At 37.3% G+C, this 20,994-nt stretch overlaps 1 protein-coding gene across 5 annotated transcripts in view; it reads right to left on the bottom strand.

Moving 5' to 3' along the window:
• Window positions 1–20,994, bottom strand: part of TBCK (TBC1 domain containing kinase) — a 251,876-nt gene that overhangs the window by 213,272 nt on the left and 17,610 nt on the right. For all 5 annotated transcript variants that reach the window (XR_451833.2, XM_057547348.1, XM_057547347.1 and 2 more), the window contains exon 3: window positions 16,063–16,135. Coding sequence is in view for 4 of the 5 variants with exons in the window: in XM_057547348.1 (XP_057403331.1) it covers window positions 16,063–16,135 (73 nt within the window). In the remaining variant the exon portion in view is untranslated. The remainder of the gene's footprint in view (window positions 1–16,062; window positions 16,136–20,994) is intronic.

Genomic DNA, 20,994 nt, shown 5'->3' on the forward strand with positions numbered 1-20,994 from the left:
AACAGGCCTTTCAGAGGCACAGTTCACTATTTATGCTACACTATGACTTTAGTAGATACTTGATATTCTGTAAACCTTAGATCACTCACTAACTAGGAGTAATAACCTTAAAGTTACCTATGAAAAGTATATAGCAAAGTAACTAGAATATAGTATGTGCTCAATAAAAATACTATGTCCCTTCCTTTTCTCTATCCCTCTTGTTTATGAATGATATGATTAAATGTTTTAAATTTAAAAGTGCTCCACTTAAAGAATGTCCCAAAGCTCTTAAAAGTGCTGCTAACATTAACTTATTTAAGTCCTTATATATATCATTCCCTCAGTATATACCAAGGGTTAGGGTGTAATGTGTAACACATCCTATTAAAAAATGTAGAGAAAGCTCATTTAGATAGCTCCTAAAAATTTTTGCCAATTAATTATTGACATAATTTTTCAAGACTAACATTTAAAAGAGGAAAGGAAAAGTTATAACTACCATTCCACTGACCATCATCTTAATTAGTATCTATTAAAGTCAGTCAGTTTCTGTTGGTAAAGCTTTTGGTTGATTTTTTCAATATGTCATTTGCTTTTGACACCACAGACAATATTTGCTTATGTGCCAAACTATACAACATAAATATTATTTCAAGGCTTTTTAACATTCCTCAAAAAGCCTATAAGGAAATACTACTGTAAGATTAGAATAAGCAAAAATGGCCCACTCTGTCAGGGCAAAAATCTGTTTTCAGAGAAAAATACAAAGAGCCAGGGATAGTCCTCCCCTCCTTAGCTTGAACAGCTTTTAGGTGAACTAGATGTCTGCCTGCTGACATTGTAGAGAGAGGTCCTTTTGCATAATGATGACGTGACCCTCCATCCAGAAATAGCTTCAAGAAATTTTGGCCAATTATTGCTTAAAAGAATTTCTAACCTTTAATTATGTCAAAACTGAAATCGTTTTGGAGAGTATAGTGACATCCAGATGAATAATTTTAAAGAATGCCTTTGGACAAGTTAACTCTTCTAGGTATCTGGGGGTTAGTTTTGCTATATTTTGACAAGTTTACCCTTGCAGACTTGCTCAAATTTTAAAATCTTATGGGGGCTTATTCTATGATAGAAAAGAACATTTGACAACTTCCACTCTCAATTCTGTTTTCAAACAAAGACAATTTCTCCCATGTTTTATTCTGCTGTCCACTGGGGCTAAAATCAAGTATGCGTTCAAGAATTTGATCAGATCCAATCTTGCTCTCTGAGAAAAGTTCTGACCCTGCTAGCAACTATGACTGAAACCCATATCCACACAGAGATAGGATCACCCTCCATTCAGTCAAACACACCTTTTATTAAAAGATTAAAGAAGTATTTATTATCCTCAAAAACAATGGCTATCTCAGTTTTCCAACTATCTCATCTCAGATGACCACTAGACAGAAATTGTCAAGTCACCTTTGCTGTAGCACAAGCGCCCAGTTTGGAGATTTCTGGTACCCTGTCTACCTAAAATAGTTTCATATCTAAGTTCTAGGGACTATGGGCTAGTGAATTTGCTCTAGGCCTTAATATTATTCAAAGACTACATTAAATAATCACTTTCTACCTCACTGGATTATTTGATCTTCCAAAAGGAAGATTTAATCTAATACACTTAAAAAATTAGACGCTATGCAGTTTGGGCGATTTACTGCTAAGTAAGCAACATATTCTAACAACTTACTGCTGATATTTTTATATTGGCCTTGTTTCCTGTGACCTTACTAAACTCACTTATTAATTCAAAGAGTACTTTTTTAGATTCTTTAGGATTTTCCACGTAAACAACCATATCATCATTAAATAGAAATATGTTTCCAACTCTTCCTCCCCTTTTTATCCTTTCTCCTCTTCGTTCTTCTTACAATCTATAGGTCTTATGTTTATTTTTGTTGACCTAGTTCATGTTTGTATTTTTATATACTGCATGCTTATGCTGCTTGCATTTCTACATATGAGCCGACAAACAATTGGAAAATAAAACAAATTTATCTATAGTCATATCAAAACATAAGATACTTAGGAATGAATTTAACAAAAGAACAAGAACTCTACACTGTAAACTATCAAATATTGCTGAGATAAAGAAGACTTAAAAATCTGGAGAGAGGGCTTCCCTGGTGGCGCAGTGGTTAAGAATCCACCTGCCAATGCAGGGGACACAGGTTCGAGCCCTGGTCCAGGAATATCCCAAATGCCATGGAGCAACTAAGCCCATACACCACAACTACTGAGCCTGAGCTCTAGAGCCTGCGAGCCACAACTACTGAGCCCGCGTGCCACAGCTACTGAAGCCCGTGCCTAGAGACTGTGCTCCACAACAAGAGAAGCCACCGCAGTGAGAACCCCGCACACTGCAACAAAGAGTAGCCCCCACTTGCCAAAACTAGAGAAAGCCCACGCGCAAGAATGAAGACCCAACACAGCCAAAAATAAATTAAATAAATAAATTTTTTAAAAAATTTGGAGAGAAACAACATGTTCATTTATTGGAAGACTCAATATTGTTAAGATGTCAGTTGTTCCCAAACTTGTCCGTAGATGCAATGCAATCCCAATCAGAATACCAACAGACATTTTTAGAAATTGAGAAGGTTATTATAAAATTTATCTGGAAATGCAAACAACCAAGGATAGTTAAAGCAATCTTGAAACAAAAGAACAAAGTTGGGAACCTTATATTTCCTGACTTCAGGATTTACTATAAAGTTAGAGTAATTAAGACAGGCATAAGGATAGAAAAAGAGATAAATGAAACAAAATAAAGGCCAGAAACAGACCTACAATTACATTGCCATTTAATTTTCAATAAAAACACTAAAGCAATCCTATGGGAAAAGAAATATCTTTTAAACAAATAGAGCTGAAACAACTGGATATCCATATGGCAAAAACTGAACTTGAACACCACATATAAATATTAAATTGAGAAAGATCAAAGATCCACCATAAAATCTAAAACTATAATGCTCTAGAAGAAAACATATGAGAATATCTTCATGACTTGGGAGAAGGCAAAGTTTTCTCAAAAAGCAATAACCGGGCTTCCCTGGTGGCGCAGTGGTTAAGAATCTGCCTGCCAATGCAGGAGACACGGGTTCGAGCCCTGGTCCAGGAAGATCCCACATGCCATGGAGCAACTAAGCCCATGCGCCACAACTATGGAGCCTGTGCTCTAGAGCCCATGAGTCACAACTACTGAGCCCGCGTGCCAAAACTACTGAAGCCCGTGAGCCTAGAGCCCGTGCTTGGCAACAAGAGAAGCCACCGCAATGAGAAGCCCGCGCACCACAATGAAGAGTAGCCCCCGTTCACCCGCACACAGCAACGAAGACCCAAAGCAGCCAAAAAATAAAATGTAAATAAAATAAATTTTTAAAAAAACAGCAATAACCAAAAAAGGAAAAATTGGTACACTAGACTTCATTATAAATAATAACTTCTGTTCATCAAGATACACCTTAAGAATAGACAAGCCATACTGGCAGAAAATACTTGCAAAAAATATCTAGCAAAGTCTATGTATGGAGAATATAGAGAATGTACAAAGAATGCCTAGAAATCAATAATAAAAAGACAAATAACCCACTTAAAAATGGGATCCCCCAAATTGAACAGGTATGTATGTCATGATATGAATGCCCAATTAGTACGCAAAAAGTGCCCAACATTTTTAGTCATCATGGAAATGGAAATTAAATCTACAGTGAGATACCACTTCATACTCACTATGACTAAAAGAATGAAAACATCAACTGCTGGCAAGGATATGGAGAAACTAGAGCTCTCATACATTGTTAGTAGGAATGTAAAAGGTACAACATTTTGGAAAAAGGTCTGGTGGTTTCTAATAGTATTAGTCATATATACTTGTACGTATACATACACAGACACATATGCTTATACATATATAAGCCATCACTTCTACTGCTACATATATACGCAGAGATGTGAAAACATTTGCCCACAGAAAGACTTATGAGGGACTTCCCTGGTGGCACAGTGGTTAAGAATCCGCCTGCCAATGCAGGGGACACGGGTTCAATCCCTAGTCCGGGAAGATCCCACATGCTGTGGAGCAACTAAGCCTGTGCACCACAACTACTGAGCCTGTGCTCTGGAGCGTGCGAGCCACAACTACTGAGCCCGAGTGCCACAACTACTGAAGCCCGTGCGCCTAGAGCCCGTGCTCCGCAACAAGAGAAACCACTGCAATGAGAAGCATACGCACTGCAATGAAGAGTAGCCCCTGCTCTCCACAACTAGAGAAAGCCTGCACGCAGCAACGAAGACCCAACGCAGCCAAAAATAAATAAATAAGTAGATAAAGACTTACGAGAACACTCACAGCAACTTGTTATGACAACCAAAAACCTGGAAATATCCCAGGAGTTCATAAACAGATAATTGCTAAATAAACCATGGCATATTCATAAAATGTAATATACCTCAACAATAAAGAGGAATGAGTTATAATACACGAAACCACATAGATGACTCTCAGAAACATGAGGGTGAAAGAATCCTTACAGAAAAGGGTATATACTGTATAATTCTAATTATATAAAGTACTAGAATTAGCAAAACTAATCTTAGGCAAAAAAATCAGAAAAGTGGTTGCCTCTAGGAGTTGGGGGTGGGGTGAATGGCAAAGACTTACTGGGAAAAGGCATTAGGAAAATTTCTAGGATGATGGTAGAGACCTAATCTTAATGTATATTTGGGCTACAGAGATGTATATACATTTTTCAAAATCCATCAAATGATACACAGGCTTTTGTACTTCACTGAATATAAATTTTACCTAAAAAGAAATCATAAGCATACATATTGAATTATACTTAATGATATACATGCTGAAAGATTTAGGGATAAAGTGTACTCATATGTGCAACTGACTTTGAAATGCATCAAAGTAATAGAATGAGTTAATGAGCAGGTAGTGGGAGGGACAGATATATGATAAAGCAAAAGTTGGCAAAAATGTTAATTGTAGGATATAGGTATATTGTATAATTCCTTCAACTTTGCTATGCTTGAAATTTTTATAATTAAATACTAGCCAAGAAAAAAATAAGTTAGGTAACATAAAGACATTTTCAGATCACCAAAATCTGTAAGAATTTGTCAACATCAGACTTGCACTAAAAGAAATTTTAAAGGAAGTTTTTCAGGCTGAAGGAAAATGAGACCAGGTGGAAACCTGGATCAAAACAAAGGAATAAAGAGCTCAGGAAATGGTAAATACGTAGTTAAATGCAAAAGAATTTTTTTTCCTCTTTTCTCAAGGTCTTTAAAGAAATTGTTTAAAGCAAAAAAATAACAATGTATGGTCAGATTTATAATATATATAAAGTAAATATAAATTGTAAAATGTATGACAACAATACCCAAAGGATGGGAGGACGGTAAATACTGACAGAAGTATATTGTTATAAGATTCCTACATTATATATGAATTGGCATAATATTAATTCATGGAAGACTGTGATGAATTAAGGATGTATATTGTAATCGCTACCACAAGCACTTAAAAAAGTATAGCTAAAAAAAAGACAAAAATAAAACAATAAAAAAACCCTCTGAGCCTCTTACAGACTGATTTCAAGTACTTATTTGTGTTCTTTTACATGTTGACACCTTATAATTTATCAACTCAGAAGTTTCTGCTTTTCAAACATTTCCCAATAGGAAATTGTACTGGTTAATTTCAATTTCATTACTATTTCCTCCTTCTTTTGCCTTTCATGGGTATAGACAATACCACAGAATAAAATTCAAGGTGTTCCCTTAAAGTCAGTGCAACTCCTAACACAAACCTCCTTAGTTAGTTTACTAAAGTGTCCTCACTCACTGAAGGAATTAATTTGTTTAATAGGAGGCAAAACAATGAGTAAATGGAAAAAATGCTGTGATAGTTGACTACTGAGGCTACACACATGACTTTCTTAAAGTAGAAGTTATCATAGGTGAAAATAATTTCCAACACAGATGGGCCCTATCGTTCTCAGATCATTCTGCTGTTAAAACAAAAACAATCTTTTAATTCCCACCTCACTAGTAAAAGTAGAAAATGCAGATATTTCACTTTTTCTCTCCAATGTGTTAAATAAGTGAATGATCCTTAAAAGTTAAAAAACCGAGTACTTTTCATTTCTTCTCCCAATGACCCCATCTGTTTAAATTAGACAAAGCATAGAGTATCTTCCTCTAGCAACAACTTAACTTCTTAGACCAGATATTGCCAATTGGCTGCCCATTGGCCAAATTCGGCCCATTATTTTGTTTTGTTTGGATCATGGTCTTTTAAAACTTTTTAACTACTTGAAAATGTTTAGAAATTCAGAGATTTCACGTAAGAATCCAGATTCTGAGTTCTTCTGAAAATCTGAAAGAGATGGTAACACCGGGACACATTCTTACAAGGCAACAAAGGAGCTGGAGCTGAATATTAGCTGCATCTTCTTGATGTGTTACCTGCTTTCCACTTTAACCCAGTTTCAGTTCAGTACACTTCACTCAAATTACCTGCCTGGACTCAAATGAGTTTATAATCTCTATTACAAATATTCCCCATCCCAAATTTAGTCTCCTTCCTCACTCTAGTCTTTACTCTTGTGCACTCACTCACGCTCTCTTTCTATCAAAATAACATGCATCTATTACTTCACTAAAAATTTCAATTGAGGATGTATTTGGCTTAAAAAAAAGTGTCTCTAATGGAAAATAACAGATAGGTCAGCATTCTATACCAACATATTTACATGATTTCTAGCCATCCTTTTTGTACATGGACACTGAAGTAGTTCCCTCTCCACAATAAGAATTTTATATTAATAAACAAAGGGTTTACTTTACTCTTGACTATAATTCTGGAAAATAGCATATAATAAAGTTTGAATTTAAACTTTATTAAAGTTTGATATTTTTTTTTTCTGAAGATAACTGGCAACTCGAGTGACTCAGAAAAATTTCTTTCATCAAAAATACAGAGGTTAAACACGCTTATAATTGTTGAAAGGATTATTGCTTAGTTAAGTAATCATTTATCTTTTTTTTTGGCCATGCTGCACGGCTTGTGGGATCTTAGTTCCCCAACCAGGGATCAAACCTAGGCCCACAGCAGTGAAAGCACGGAGTCCTAACCACTGGACCACCAGGGAATTCCCTCATTTAGCTTTTTAGAAATTGAGGTATAATTAATAATATGAAACTCAGATATTAGCGAGGAGGGAAAACTTTGGTAATTATCTGTATAAACAATGTGGTAGGCAGAATCCTCCCAAAATTCCTGTCACCTGGGTTTTAATTCAATCACTAGTCTAGGTACTACTGTACAGGGACTTTGCAGATGGAATTAGGTTGCTAATCAGCTAATCTTAAAGTAGGGAGAGTACCCCAAATTATCAAGGTGGGCCACCATAATCATGTGAACCCTTAAAGTAGAAGAGCAAAGCAAAAGAGTCAGAGAGAGTGACAGAAGAGGTCAGAGTTTCAAAGTATCAGAAGGAGCAGGCCTGCTGCTACTAGCTTTGAAGATGAAGAAACGGGGCCATGAGCCAGGGAATGGTGGTGGCTTCTAGACGCTAAGAACGACTCCTGGACAGCAGCCAGCAAGGAAACAGGGATCTCAGTCCTACAACTGCGTGGAATTAAATTCTACCAACACCAGGAATAAGCCTAGAAATGGATTCTCCCCTGGAGCCTCCAGGGGAAATGTAGCCCCACCAACACCTTGATTTTGGCTTTGTTAGACCTGAAGCAGAGAAACCACCCAAGCCCAATAGGCTTTTGATTTATAGAACTATGAGATAATAAATTTGTGTTGCTTCAACCGGCTAAATTTGTGGCAATATGTTACAGCAACAATAGAGAGTTAACACTTTGCTGATGAATGAAAAAAAAGGCTTTACACAAACCCTAGCTGAACAAGACCAGCAACCATTAGTCTATAAAGTCACACACATTTCATGAATTACTGGCGCAGCTATAAAATCTACTTTGATACCTCCTCAAAAAGGAATCTCACATCAGTTTCAAATCTTGCACATTCTCCCCAAAGCGCCTACTTTCCTGTCTGGCCCTTTGTGGGCTTTGGGGAATTATGCTCTTGGAATGCTCTAACTGATAAGAGTGTTTTGCCCATTTGAAGCCTTGAATCACTCTAGCTTGTCCAGATAGTTTGTGCAAACAGTGTGATTTATGTTGAAGACCTGCTTCCTTCTGTGTTGGGGGGGGGGGTGGTCTGGAGCATCATTAACTGCAATCAGTCACACAGGCATTATGTACCTTTGTGACCAACCCCCAACAAAAATTCTCACTCCTAGGCTCAGGCCAGCTTCTCTAATAGGCAATACTTTGTGCATGTTGTCACAATTTTTGTGCTGGAGAAATTAAGGACATCTTCTACAACTCTCCTGGGAGAGAACTCTGGAAAGCTTGTGCCTGGTTTCCTCCATATTTCGCCCCGTTGTTTTCTCTTTGTTGGATTTTGCTTTGCACCCTTTTGCTGCAATGAGTATAATGTAACCATGAGTATAATAACATCTGAGTCCTGTGAGTGCTTCTATTGAATCACTGAAGCTAGGAGTGGTCTTGGTGACCCCTGACACATCACAGTTCCCACCATCTCAGCCAAAATGATTTACTAATACGAAAGAGAACACCAAATATGACACTTGCCATAAGACTAAAAAATTTTCCCAAATCTTTACTAACCAAATTGAGGTAGGCAGAATTCTAAGATGGTTCCCCAAATCCCTGTACCCTGATGTACACCTGGCATAATCCCCAAGACTATGAATATGATGGATTTTACCCTCATGATCACATTATATTCTATGGTGCAGCTGACCTTATCACATGAGCCCTTGAAATCTGGATCTAGAGGTTAGAGACAGAGGAAATAAGAGAGATTCCAAGCATGAGCAAGATGTGATACAAGGGATATTATCCATTGCTGGCTTTGGAGATGGAGAAAGCCACATGATAAGGAATGCAGATGGCTTCCAGGAGCGGAGAGCAGCCCCTCATTGATAGTAATCAAGGAAACAGGGACCTCATTCCTACAGTTGCAAGGAACTGAATTCTGCCAACAACCTGAATGAGCTTAGAAGTGGATTCTTCCCCAGAGTCATGAGAAAGGAAATCGACAATTTGTTTCCTCGAATCATTCCATTTTTAAAGAAAATAATAAATCTCGGAAATAAATATATTTCCAAGAAAATAATAAACTAATTACCAAGATACATTTGCATTATACTTTCACCAAAACTCATTTGTTTGGGAAATATAATTATGACACATGATTAAAATGAAGATAATAGGGAAATAGAATTCAAACTGCATGACTAAACTAAAAACATAATTAGTTCATTTAATAGTTAATTTATAACACATTAACTATATGCAAACTCTTATGCTAACAATTTCGGGAGACAGAAAAAATAAAAAATACTGTATGCATGTTAAAAATGTATGGTTAATTAAGGGAAAGTAAACCATACCTTCCTTAATTAAATAATTGCAAGGAAAACAATTATAATCTAGGAGGGGAAAGGTACCTTACAACTAGAGAGATACAATGTAATAAAGGAATTTGGAGGAGAAAAATACAATTTGTGCTTTGGTTCAGTGGTATGGTATAGAGGCAGACAGAGGTAAGTGAATTACTTGAAGAAGTGTTATGTACACTGTGCTATCTACACTGGGCAAAAAGACAGCTTGGTCTTCAACAAGGTGTATTTCAATTCTCTGGCACTCAATTTCTTCAACCATATATTGGCAACAATGAAAATACTTGAACAATTTAGATACTCTGGAAGTAATTTAGAGAGTTTGAAGTCAGGTCCTATGCCTATAAAATGCATTTTCTTCACACACACACACAAATGGAGAACCACAAAATGTTTTTGAGCAGGGAATGGACTCATCTATAACAATATTAATATAGCAGCAGAAAGTAGGAGTAACTGGAGTATGGAAAGACTAAAAGCAGGAAGACCAGTTAGGAGAATAATGCAATGCAATAGTCAAGCTCTTTGTTACTGAAGCCTGAATTAAACAATGTAGAGGACAGCAGAGACAAGAGAAGTATCACCGAGGTGGTATTAACAATACTTGACTGGCAAATAGGATAAAGGACACAAGAGAGGGAGAAAGCAAAAGATCGCTGCAAGATTCCATGCCTGGTGAAAAGCATCTTTTTTTGGTATTATTTTCTGTCTTTAAACAAGACAAGTAAAACTGGAAGAAAAATATACATCAGTTACATAAATCTTTAAGTTACTTGACTATACTGTGGTAATTTCAAATGCATTTTGAAACTAGGGCCCTTGAAGGCAAAAAATGTATGAGAGCCTTAACTTTTACCACCAGGTTATATTCTAAAATAAGAGTATCTACTATCTATTTCTGATGACTATGACCCGTGGCTCATTATCCACCTGTGGAGCGCATTCTAGAATGCGTTCAAAATTCTTTGGAGTATCTAATTCAGTGAGTAGGCAATCATTTAATAAGGGCAAATAAAACTTACTCATCCGAGTAAGTCAGATCATGTTTTCCATCAAGCTAGTGAACAGCTGCAGACATAGCCTGCTTCCCATCAAAGTCTCATGTATAACCTCTGCAATGTTGATGGTTCTCTGGTAAATTTTCAAAACCATAACCCTAAAAACATATGACAAACTACATTTTATTGAAGAAACTTGCCTGCACTACTCACCCTGCCTTCACTTGCAAATGTAAGGACAATGCAGGAGCTTTACTGCAAGTGCCAAAACTCTGCTGAATATCTGTCTATGAACTATACTTGCTGGCACTTTTATAGATTAAGAAAAAGTACATGCTCTGAATAACACAAACGGGAAATGCTTTCCAAATAGCACCTAGACTTAAAAGACAAACCATTTCCCTCATGCTTGTTTTAATAGGAGTGACAAAAGGTGTATGTCTTTTTTAACATTTTCTGGAAAATATTTTAGAAATGAGATGAAATTTAAATTTCTCCACTTTTCAGTACCTTGAATCTGGCTTTAGGGTAGCAATTAAATAGATTCACAGTCACCCAATATGAGATGATTTCAAACAAATCTTTCAAATGCTGTACTTTTTTTCTTGAAATGTACTGGTTATAAGAGTTTAATTGAATTCCATGCTTCTATGTTTCCAGCAAATAATTCTGATCATTTAACTGAAACTGGAGAGGATACTGGCAAGAGAGAACTCTGGCACAAGTAACATATAAAAGCCATATAAAAGAGAGAAGCTTTCTCCAAAATTAATTCCTCATATTCAAGCTTGAATAGACTCTAAAGAAAATGAGTTTTCTCTTTCAAACCAGGTTAGCAAACTACCCTCACAAATAACATTATTTCATAAAAGACTGACTCAATTATAAGCTCCAGGTCATAGCACAAAATTATTATTTTTGGTTTGGATAACATGAATTCTCAAAAGGGTTTTATGGCTATTAAAATTATAACAAGAAAGAACACAATTTTCTAGTGAGATCTGAAACCTCAAGACAGTCTTAAGTTACAATACATTTGTAATACGAATTACTACCATAATGTTTTAGTACAATATTGCTTAATTAAGTGATATTAAATTTATCATGAAAAAAGTTAAGGAGTAAATTGATACAAGACTCTTCTCTAAGTTTCCAGTTTTCATTCCTCTATCCCCCATCCCACAAATTTTACAGAAGACGCAAAATTTTCTTCAAAATATAAATCCAGTAAGATACATGCCTTAAATGATGCTTAAGTTTGGACAATGAACTGCAAATAACTACCAGACAACTGGCAGCTTACAGTTTTGCAACAGTTAGAGACAGATGTACAAGTAAAAATCATGGATCTCAAATAGCAATCCCATCTAAACAGATTTCCTGTTTACTTTGCATCAGCCTTTCTTACAGGTGCAGGGTGCTTACTTTTGGCAGTAGGGGAAAGAACTGATTTATAAGCCATAAGAACATCTTCTCACTTTCCATAAATAGGTTATAGAATTAATTAAAACTGCAACACATCAATTCTGCACATGAAACCTGCTCTGGTATTGGAGACTAATGTAATCCAAATATGTGGAAAGTCAAATAGTTTTCAACAAAGCTAATTTAGATGGATGGATCAGATAACAACTTGGAACTGAACCTGACAGAATCATTTCTACTCAAAGGCAGTAAGTGCTGAATGTTATATCCCAAAATGAACAAGGAAAATACTGAATTTTAATCTATTACCAGAATGATTAAACACAATACATATTTTACAAAAATGTTTAAAACTATCTCACTTGAAGAAATTACAAAGACCCATAAGACTACCATATGTTCTATTTAAAATAAATGAAAAAGACTATGTAAATGTCATGAAAGACAGTATGAAATCTGCATTTAATCCTATTGATGTTCTGCTACCTACTCAAAGAATATGCTTCCATCTATAACATTTTATCCTCATGAAGACATATACAAGGGTATTGAAGAAAGGTGGCTTCTTTATACCTTTACACTGTTGAGGCTACTGGTATCCATTGCTATGAGATTTCTTATCTCTAAAACAACGATAAATGATGACAAGCACAGAAAAGTAAAACTTTTCATGAGCCAATGGATTTAATCTTATTGACAAAGCAATGGCAATTATATCCTTATATAGTACAATCAAAAGTAAATAAAGTAAAAGGGTAGACTGAGGTAAAATGATGAAAATGGAAATTTGTCTTCTGAGTCACCAGCTTCTCTCTCCTTTAGTTCTTTTCAGTAAGTAAAGGAAGGACAGATATGGGCAAAGAGGGAAATGTGGAGATCAGAGGGAACATCCTACAGTTACTACCATCCTGATGACAAGACCTACTCTATTTGTGGCTTGTAGAGTCCTCTGGAATGGCTGGGAGCACAAGACCACGGGTAACATCAATTTACATGATGTAGAGCAATTCTAATCGTAGCATAGCTAAGTCCTCTGGTACTTCTGGATATTCCCTTAATAATCTGTCCTCTCTTCATAGTGTAAACTTCTTCCTTTTTTCTGTCCCAAGTACCCTAATGAGTATTGAATAATTTTAGGAACTTTATTTTCCAGTTAGTGTTAATGTTGATTTAGTATTTCATTCCTACCTTTTCCCTCTTTTTTTTTTTTTTTTTTTTTTTAGTACTTGTATGATCTCCAAGGCTTCTGTGACAGCCAGACTCTAAGATGCTCCAATGCCCCCCTGACTCCTGGGATTTACATTCTTGTGTCGTCCTCTCCCACACTGAATAGAATTAATGGCTGACCTCTGTATCCAATGAGCTATAGCAATGTGCGGCTCCTCAGGAGAGGTCACGAAAGGCATTGCCGCTTCCACCTTGCTTTCTCTCATCTCTTAGATTGCTCACTCACTCACTCTGAGAGAAGCCAACCACTATATTGTGAGAATAGCCAAGAGGTCTATGGAAAGGCCCTCAAGGTAGGGAGGAAATAAACCTCCTGTCAACAACTGGCACCAAATGAAACAGTTGACTGAATCCCCAGTCAAGCTTTCAGATGACTACAGCCCCAGCTGATATACTGCAATGTCATGAGATCCTGAGCTAAAACCACCCAGCTAAATGTTCTTGAATTCCTGACCCAGGGAAATTGTATAAATTGATAAATGTTTATTATTGTTTTAAGCTGCTAAGTGTTGAGGTAATTTGTTAAGCAGCAATAACTAATTCATGCTATTTCTTCTTATAGGAACAAAGAAATACAAACAAGTATGCCACTGGATGAAGCATCTTCATTAACAACATAACACTGTTGCTATATGAGAGACTCATATATAGACTCATATACAACTCAAGCCAAGTAAATAACTCAACAGGCTTTTAAAAAATTTTTGAGGTATAACTTACATAGGCAAAATGCACACTCTTAAGTGTATACGTCAGTGAATTTTGACAAGTTTTGCAAGAACATGCACCATGTAAGTAATATCCTAATCAAGATGTAAAAATTTCCATTCCCCAGATAGTTCAGTCATGGCTATTTTGAATCAGTACTTGTACTGCCCTCTTCTCAACCAGAGTTAAGCACTATTTTTACATCTATCACCATAGTTGAGTTTTGATTGTTCTAGAACTTCATATAAATGGAAGAATATGATTCTTGTGTCTGGCTTCTTTTGCTCAGCATAATATTTCTAAAGTTCATCATGTTGTTGTATCAGTAGTTTATTCCATTTTATTGTTGTTTAATATACCACAATCTGCTTACCCATTCTCCCACTGATGGACATTTGAGTTCTTCCCAGTTTGGGGCTACTATGAATAATGTTTCTGGGAACATACTTGTGCAAATATTTTGGTGGGCATGCATTTTTCCTTTCTCTTGATTAAATGCCAAAGCAGGGCTGGGACTACAGGGAGGCAAATGATGTACCTCTTGGGCACAAATTTAAGGAGATCTTCTACCTAGGAGGAGGATTGCTGGATCATAAAATAGATGTTTCTAAAACAACTTGCCTTTTATATTATAGCACTGAATTTTACACTTAGACTTGTCATGGGTTCTTCTGTCAAAAAAATCTACCATTTAAGTCATGGGGAATAGTAGGTTAATATACTAGTATAATATATTAGTATAAGAAAACATATGCTTATAAAGGCAATTGATTAATATATTATCACATGTAAGTCATATTAAATAAAATATAAAGTTGACAATAACTTCCTCTAGAATGATCCCTAGTTCAAGTAAAACTCCTTGTTCTACAGATATGGAAAATGATTAAGAGACCGGTCCAAGGCTGCCTAGCTAGTTAGTGGCTTTTTCATCATACATATTGCATTGTAAATCTTTATACAAATTTAACCCAAACTCAGTTAAAATTCCTAAAGACATGACTACAATTGGTTTTCAATTTTAATGTCAACTAGCTTTCACAGAGAACTTTTTTTTTTTTTTTTTTGCGTTAGTGGCCTATAAATTAAAGTGTAAATTTAAGCTGGTGGGCAAAGAGTAATATGTTCTTAAAAAAATACAATTAAAGATTTGTGACATGCAAAAGTTATACCTATAAAAACATATTTACTAAGTTAGGTTAAATATATATAGAAAAGTCACTTTTATCACCATGGTCAGATTAGACTTCTCTAAAAAAGCAAGTGAGGCAACTGGATACTTGATATCTGCATCTTTCATTCCAGCGACCACTTAAAACCAAACCATTTAAAGTAGCAAGGAAAGTACTTTTATTCAATTTATTTGTTTTGCTGCTATTAAATTACTACCATTTAGTAAGATACACATTTTTCCTCCCTTGCAAAAGATTTATCTTCCTCTATAATACAGCAATGATTAAAGAGTATTGACCAAGAATAAGAATATTTCTTTAATCTAGGATGGATAATTAAAATCCTATAAAGGCTTATGGCAAATATTTTTCATTGGTTTAGTACAACTTAATTCATTAAAGAAACATTTTTCATAATTTTAAGATAATTTCAGAAAATCTGTGAAGAAGCTCATTTAATAGTATATTTGTAAGAAAGTTTAGACCACTTTTCTTGCCAAAAATGCCTTAGAAAGTAAATTTCATGTGTCATTGAAATAAATGAATTTAAACTGTATGATTATATTCCACCCAAGCCACGATTATTATTTCTCTCTATTCTTCAATCTAGCCTTCTACACAGTTCACTATGTCCCTAAGAATACCAGTGCCCTGTGAGAAGCTACCATGTACTTCTCTCAGGAAATACTCTTAAACTCAGCTAGAGAAATGCTTGGTACTAAAAAGATTTCAAATTTTCCTGTATATCCTCTTTAGTAATTTTTTGTCAAGTACTTTGCAGAATGCTTACCTCACAAAAGCTGAACACTGGATAATGTCAATGTTGAATTTCTATGAGGCCTGTGAATTAAATTTCCTAAAATGAAAATTTACACCTGGATTTTATCATTAAACAAGTAACAGAAGAAACTAAAATCCTGCAGTTTCTAGTTAAAATGCCTTTTGTTTGCCAATTTCTGCTTTTCACGTAATTGTCCTGATATTATACAGTACCTCACGGGTTTCCCTTCTCGAAGCAAGTCTTCTAGACTCTGTTCACAGTGTTCAGCCACCACCACCAGTCTCTCTGAGTGAAAAAAAACACCAACTCCACTTTATATTTGATTAACACAATGTTTTAATAACAAAATAATGTACCCCACTAAACTTATTAACATATAGTACAAATTATATTTTAAAAGAGCTTTTCAAAGTCTACATTAACTAAATAAAAATCAAATATGTAGAATAACAGGATAAATGTGTAATAAAACAACACACTAAATAACAATTTCTTTTCATCTTGTGTTTTTCTCTAGAATTTCTCCCATGTGCATCAGGAAAAACAGCTGGAAAAGTTTACCTTTGGCAAAAAGAAGCAATCCTTCTTCTGACACAGACTAGGAGAAGAAAAAGCTTGGATGAAGATATAAAGAAATTTTGAAGTGAAGGGGAAATTGGGAGCTAGGGACAAATTGTCTTGACGGTCTGGTTCAAACATAAGGTCTTTGAAACTGAGTTCAGAAATTTGAGAAAAGTAGAAATGTTCTGAATCATGACTATGGAGAAAGAACAGAAAATCAACTTGGGGTTGTTTGTAACATCATGGGGCCTGCTGAGATTAGTAATAATATAAAATTTTGGTGGGCACAATCTATATCATGATGTAATTTTTATTTTCCAACAGATCAACTGTTTAAGAATAAGACAGCACAGTTTTGAAGGTCTATACATTTTTAATGTAATCATCAGTTACCTAGTGACTAACACGTTGTCTGACACAGTAGCAGATCAACAAACTCTTTTCCTTTTTAGATGAAAGAGTGTAAGAGGAGTGAGAGAAAAGCACAACTGGGCTCACAAGTGGCTGGAGATTTGATAAGGTTATTTCAGGAGAAAGAAATTGGGGTACTATGAATATCTATGCAAAATGAGTTCTAAGATAAGGAAGAAGGTAAACACATAATACAGATGGCAAGCCAAGACAAGATAAAGAAGTAAAGGTGAAAAGGGACCAGAAGTAGTGATAACTGCAAGGAGGTTTGGTGAAAATGAAAAACGGCAAAGGTAGAAAAATGAGAGCAGAAGATGGGAAGGACTGATTCAAGGTACGGTCTTGCCTGCTGGGAGTAGAGATGAAGGACAATGGTACACAGGCAATCATGTGAGGTGTGAGGGCAGGATATTGTATGGGTCACATCTTGGAAGATCAAACTGAGGTGGTGGCATTATATAGAATGATCTGAAACACAAAATCTTAAAACTATAAATGAAAACTATCACTTTCAGAAAAAAACTCCAAGTGATCTAAACAGGAACTTAAAGAAAATTAAATTTGAAAGAACATTTAATGAGGGGAAAAAAATAGGAAAGAAAGTTGAGATAAAAGTTCTAGTTCTTCAATTCAATAAAGAAAATAGCATGCAAAGTTGAATTCCAAGCAATTTAGCACAACTGTGAAGTTCTAGAAGGAAAAAGCAAATAATATTGTCAGAAAACCAAAATGGGAAGCAGCATTCCTTTGTTTTCCCTCTTACCACATTTTGTCAATTTTCCTTACACCTATCTGGTTACCCCTCCTCAGTCTCCTCTGTAGACTGGTACCTCTTCTACCCAAATTTAAATGCTTCTAGTGCCTCCACCTTTGATTCTGGGTCTTCAGACTGTGTTTTCTCCTTATTTACTTCCAAGGTTGAAAGACTCTTAAATTTTATCTCAAGCCCAGAACTCTCTTCTGAACTCCAGGCTTTTATAGCCAGTTTCTCACTTTAATATAAAAGTTACCTCAAACACAACAGAACTCAAACTGAATTTATATTTTGCTCCTTAAGCCTTTCCCTTTAGTACTGTTTCAGTAAATGGTACCACTATCCTGCCAGCTGCTCCAGCTACAAATTTAGGAGTAATCTCCCTTTCTCAAATCCAAGGAAAAAGCCCTGCTATTTCTATTTCCCAAATGTTTCCAGAATCTGTAAAGTTTGCTCCATCTGCCACAATCTGGGTCCAATCCAACATCATCCCTCATTAGATTACTACAACAATCCCTTAACTAATCTTCTCATATTAATTCTTATTCCCCCTCCAACATATTTTCATACTAAAATCTAAGTGATAATATAATAATAAATCTGAATACATAACTCCCTGTCTGGCTTTACTTTTTGTTATTTTGTCTGTCATTCACCAACTTCCAGTTACACTGGTCTTCCTTCCCCTTTTCTACCTTAAAATACTAGCACATGGATTACCACTGCCTAAAATGATCTTCCTGTTCCTTCTCCCAGTTAACTCCTATCATGAAACATAGTGGTTAAGAGCACAGACTATTCTGTCTGGGCTCAAATTTTAGGTTTAATACTCATTAGTTATGTGACCTTGGGGGAGTTTGCTAACCTCTCTATGCCAAGGTTTCTTCTTCCGTAAAACAACAGTACCTACCTCATAGAGCTGTCGTGAGGTTGAAATGAGTTAATACATAATAAGAACCTGGCACATAAGAAGCCCTAAGAGTTAGCTATTATTATTATTCATTACTCAGTTAAATGTGACTTCTTCCAAGAACACTTTCCTGGTCCCCCCAAATCAATTTGCTCCTCCTATCATATAATCTATTCCACAATGTACTTTTCTTTTGTAGCACTTATTTCAACTCCTAAAGATTTGTATACATTTTTATCTAATGCCTTTGTTCTCTACTAGATAATGCATTTCATGATGGCAGGAAGGATATTGGTCTTGTTCAAAATGCATCCCCAGTGTCTAGAATCATACCTCAAACATATAAGCATCTAATTTAAAAATACTTGTTAAATGAGTTAACTTAAGCAAAGGCTCAATGTAGCCATTAGAAATGAATGAGTCTCACATAATGACAGTCATTGTCTAAATAGAAGTGTGTCCTGCATAGGAAAGTATGTGCCTATGTTGTAAACTAGGCATAATACCACAATAGCACTGATTTTAATGTAAAACAACACCATCAGAATATGTTAAAATGTGCATACCCCATTAATGAACAATTTTAAATTATATATTCATAAGCCTCCATATCTATGAAGGATTTTCAAAGTGTTTGGCATTAGCCTAAAATTTGTCAGGCTTAAAATGATTTAGAAAAAAAAAATTATCAGGCTTCTTCAGGAAACTCCTTCAAAATATCATAAGCCAGAGTTTGCCAAAGCTTTAGGATATTATGGACCTTTAAAGTATTACTGTAAGACAGCAGAACCATAATCCTTGGCAGAATATCAAAGATTCTCCCAGAGGTAATAGAGTGTATACCAAAACAATGTTTCCAATATGAACCAGTTTTTTCAAAAAATCGTTAGTCTTCATTCTGAAACTCAGGACCACTGTTTGAAAATAACTTCTGTTTGTTATAAAATAATATAGTTTCACAGAATAAAATATGACAGAAATATTTGAGAATCATAATGTGCCAAATATAAGTCAGCAATGTAGTGGCATGATTTATAAAAAACAAATGTGAGGCTTCCGGGTCGGGGAACCGGTCCGCACGCTGGGAGAGTGACGCGCCCCAGACTCCACGGAGACAGAGGTTCCGGCGCTCGGGGCCCTCCCGGGCCTCGCCGTCCACCGCCGTCTCTGGCTGTCCGTCGCTTTCCGATAAACGGAAAGTCTTGGTGTTCCCCACAAACACTGCAGTTCCTTCCCCATGCACCTCTAGTTCTACGAAGCCTTGAGAAGTTCCTGGCTGCCTGGAACACCCACTGAACGCTGGCAGAAAACGTCCGACCTCCAAAAAGGCAAGAAACTCCCCCCGTACTTGGGTAGGGCAAAAGAAAAAAGAAATAACAGAGACAAAAGAATAGGGACGGCACCTGCACCAGTGGGAGGGAGCCGTGAAGGAGGAAAGGTTTCCACGCACTAGGAGCCCCTTCGCGGGCGGAGACTGCGGGGGGCGGAGGGGGGAAGCTTCAGAGCCACGGAGGAGAGCGCAGCCACAGAGGTGCGGAGGGCAAAGCGGAGAGGTTCCCGCACAGAGGCTCGGCGCCGAGCAGCACTCACCAGCCCGAGAGGCTTGTCTGCTTAGCCGCCGGGGCGGGCGGGGCTGGGAGCTGAGGCTCGGGCTGCGGTCGGATCGCAGGGAGAGGACTGGGGCTGGCGGCGTGAACACAGCCTGAAGGGGTTGGCGCACCACAGCTAGCCGGGAGGGAGACCGGGAAAAGGTCTGCAGCTGCCGAAGAGGCAAGAGACTTTTTCTTGCCTCTTTGTTTCGCTGCGCGCAAGGAGAGGGGATTCAGAGCGCCGCCTAAACGAACTCCAGAGAAGGGCGCAAGCCACGGCGATCAGCGCGGACCCCAGAGACGGGCGTGAGACGCTGGGGCTGCTGCTGCCGCCTCCAAAAAGCCTGTGTGTGAGCACAGGTCACTCTCCACACCTCCCCTCCCGGGAGCCTGTGCAGCCCGCCACTGCCAGGGTCCCGGGATCCGGGGACAACATCCCCGGGAGAACGCACTGCGCGCCTCGAGCTGGTGCAACGTCACGCCGGCCTCGGCCGCCGCAGGCTCGCCCCGCCTCCTCCGTAACCCTCCCTCCCCGCGGCCTGGGTGAGCCAGAGCCCCCAAAGCAGCTGCTCCTTTAACCCCGTCCTGTCTGGGCGGGGAACAGACGCCCTCAGGCGACCTACACGCAGAGGCGGGTCCAAATCCAAAGCTGAACCCCAGGAGCTGTGCGAACAGGGAAGAGAAGGGGAAATCTCTCCCAGCAGCCTCAGAAGCAGCGGATTAAAGCTCCACAAACAACGTGATGTGCCTGCATCTGCTGAATACCTGAATAGACAACGAATCATCCCAAATTCAGGAGGGGGACTCTGGGAGCAGGAGATATTAATTTTTCCCCTTTTCCTTTTTTTTGTGAGTGTATATGTATATGCTTCTGGGTGAGATTTTGTCTGTATAGCTTTGCTTTACAATAGCTTTATTT

This window comes from Balaenoptera acutorostrata, chromosome 5, assembly GCF_949987535.1.
Source record: "Balaenoptera acutorostrata chromosome 5, mBalAcu1.1, whole genome shotgun sequence".
Classification (NCBI taxonomy): domain Eukaryota; kingdom Metazoa; phylum Chordata; class Mammalia; order Artiodactyla; family Balaenopteridae; genus Balaenoptera; species Balaenoptera acutorostrata.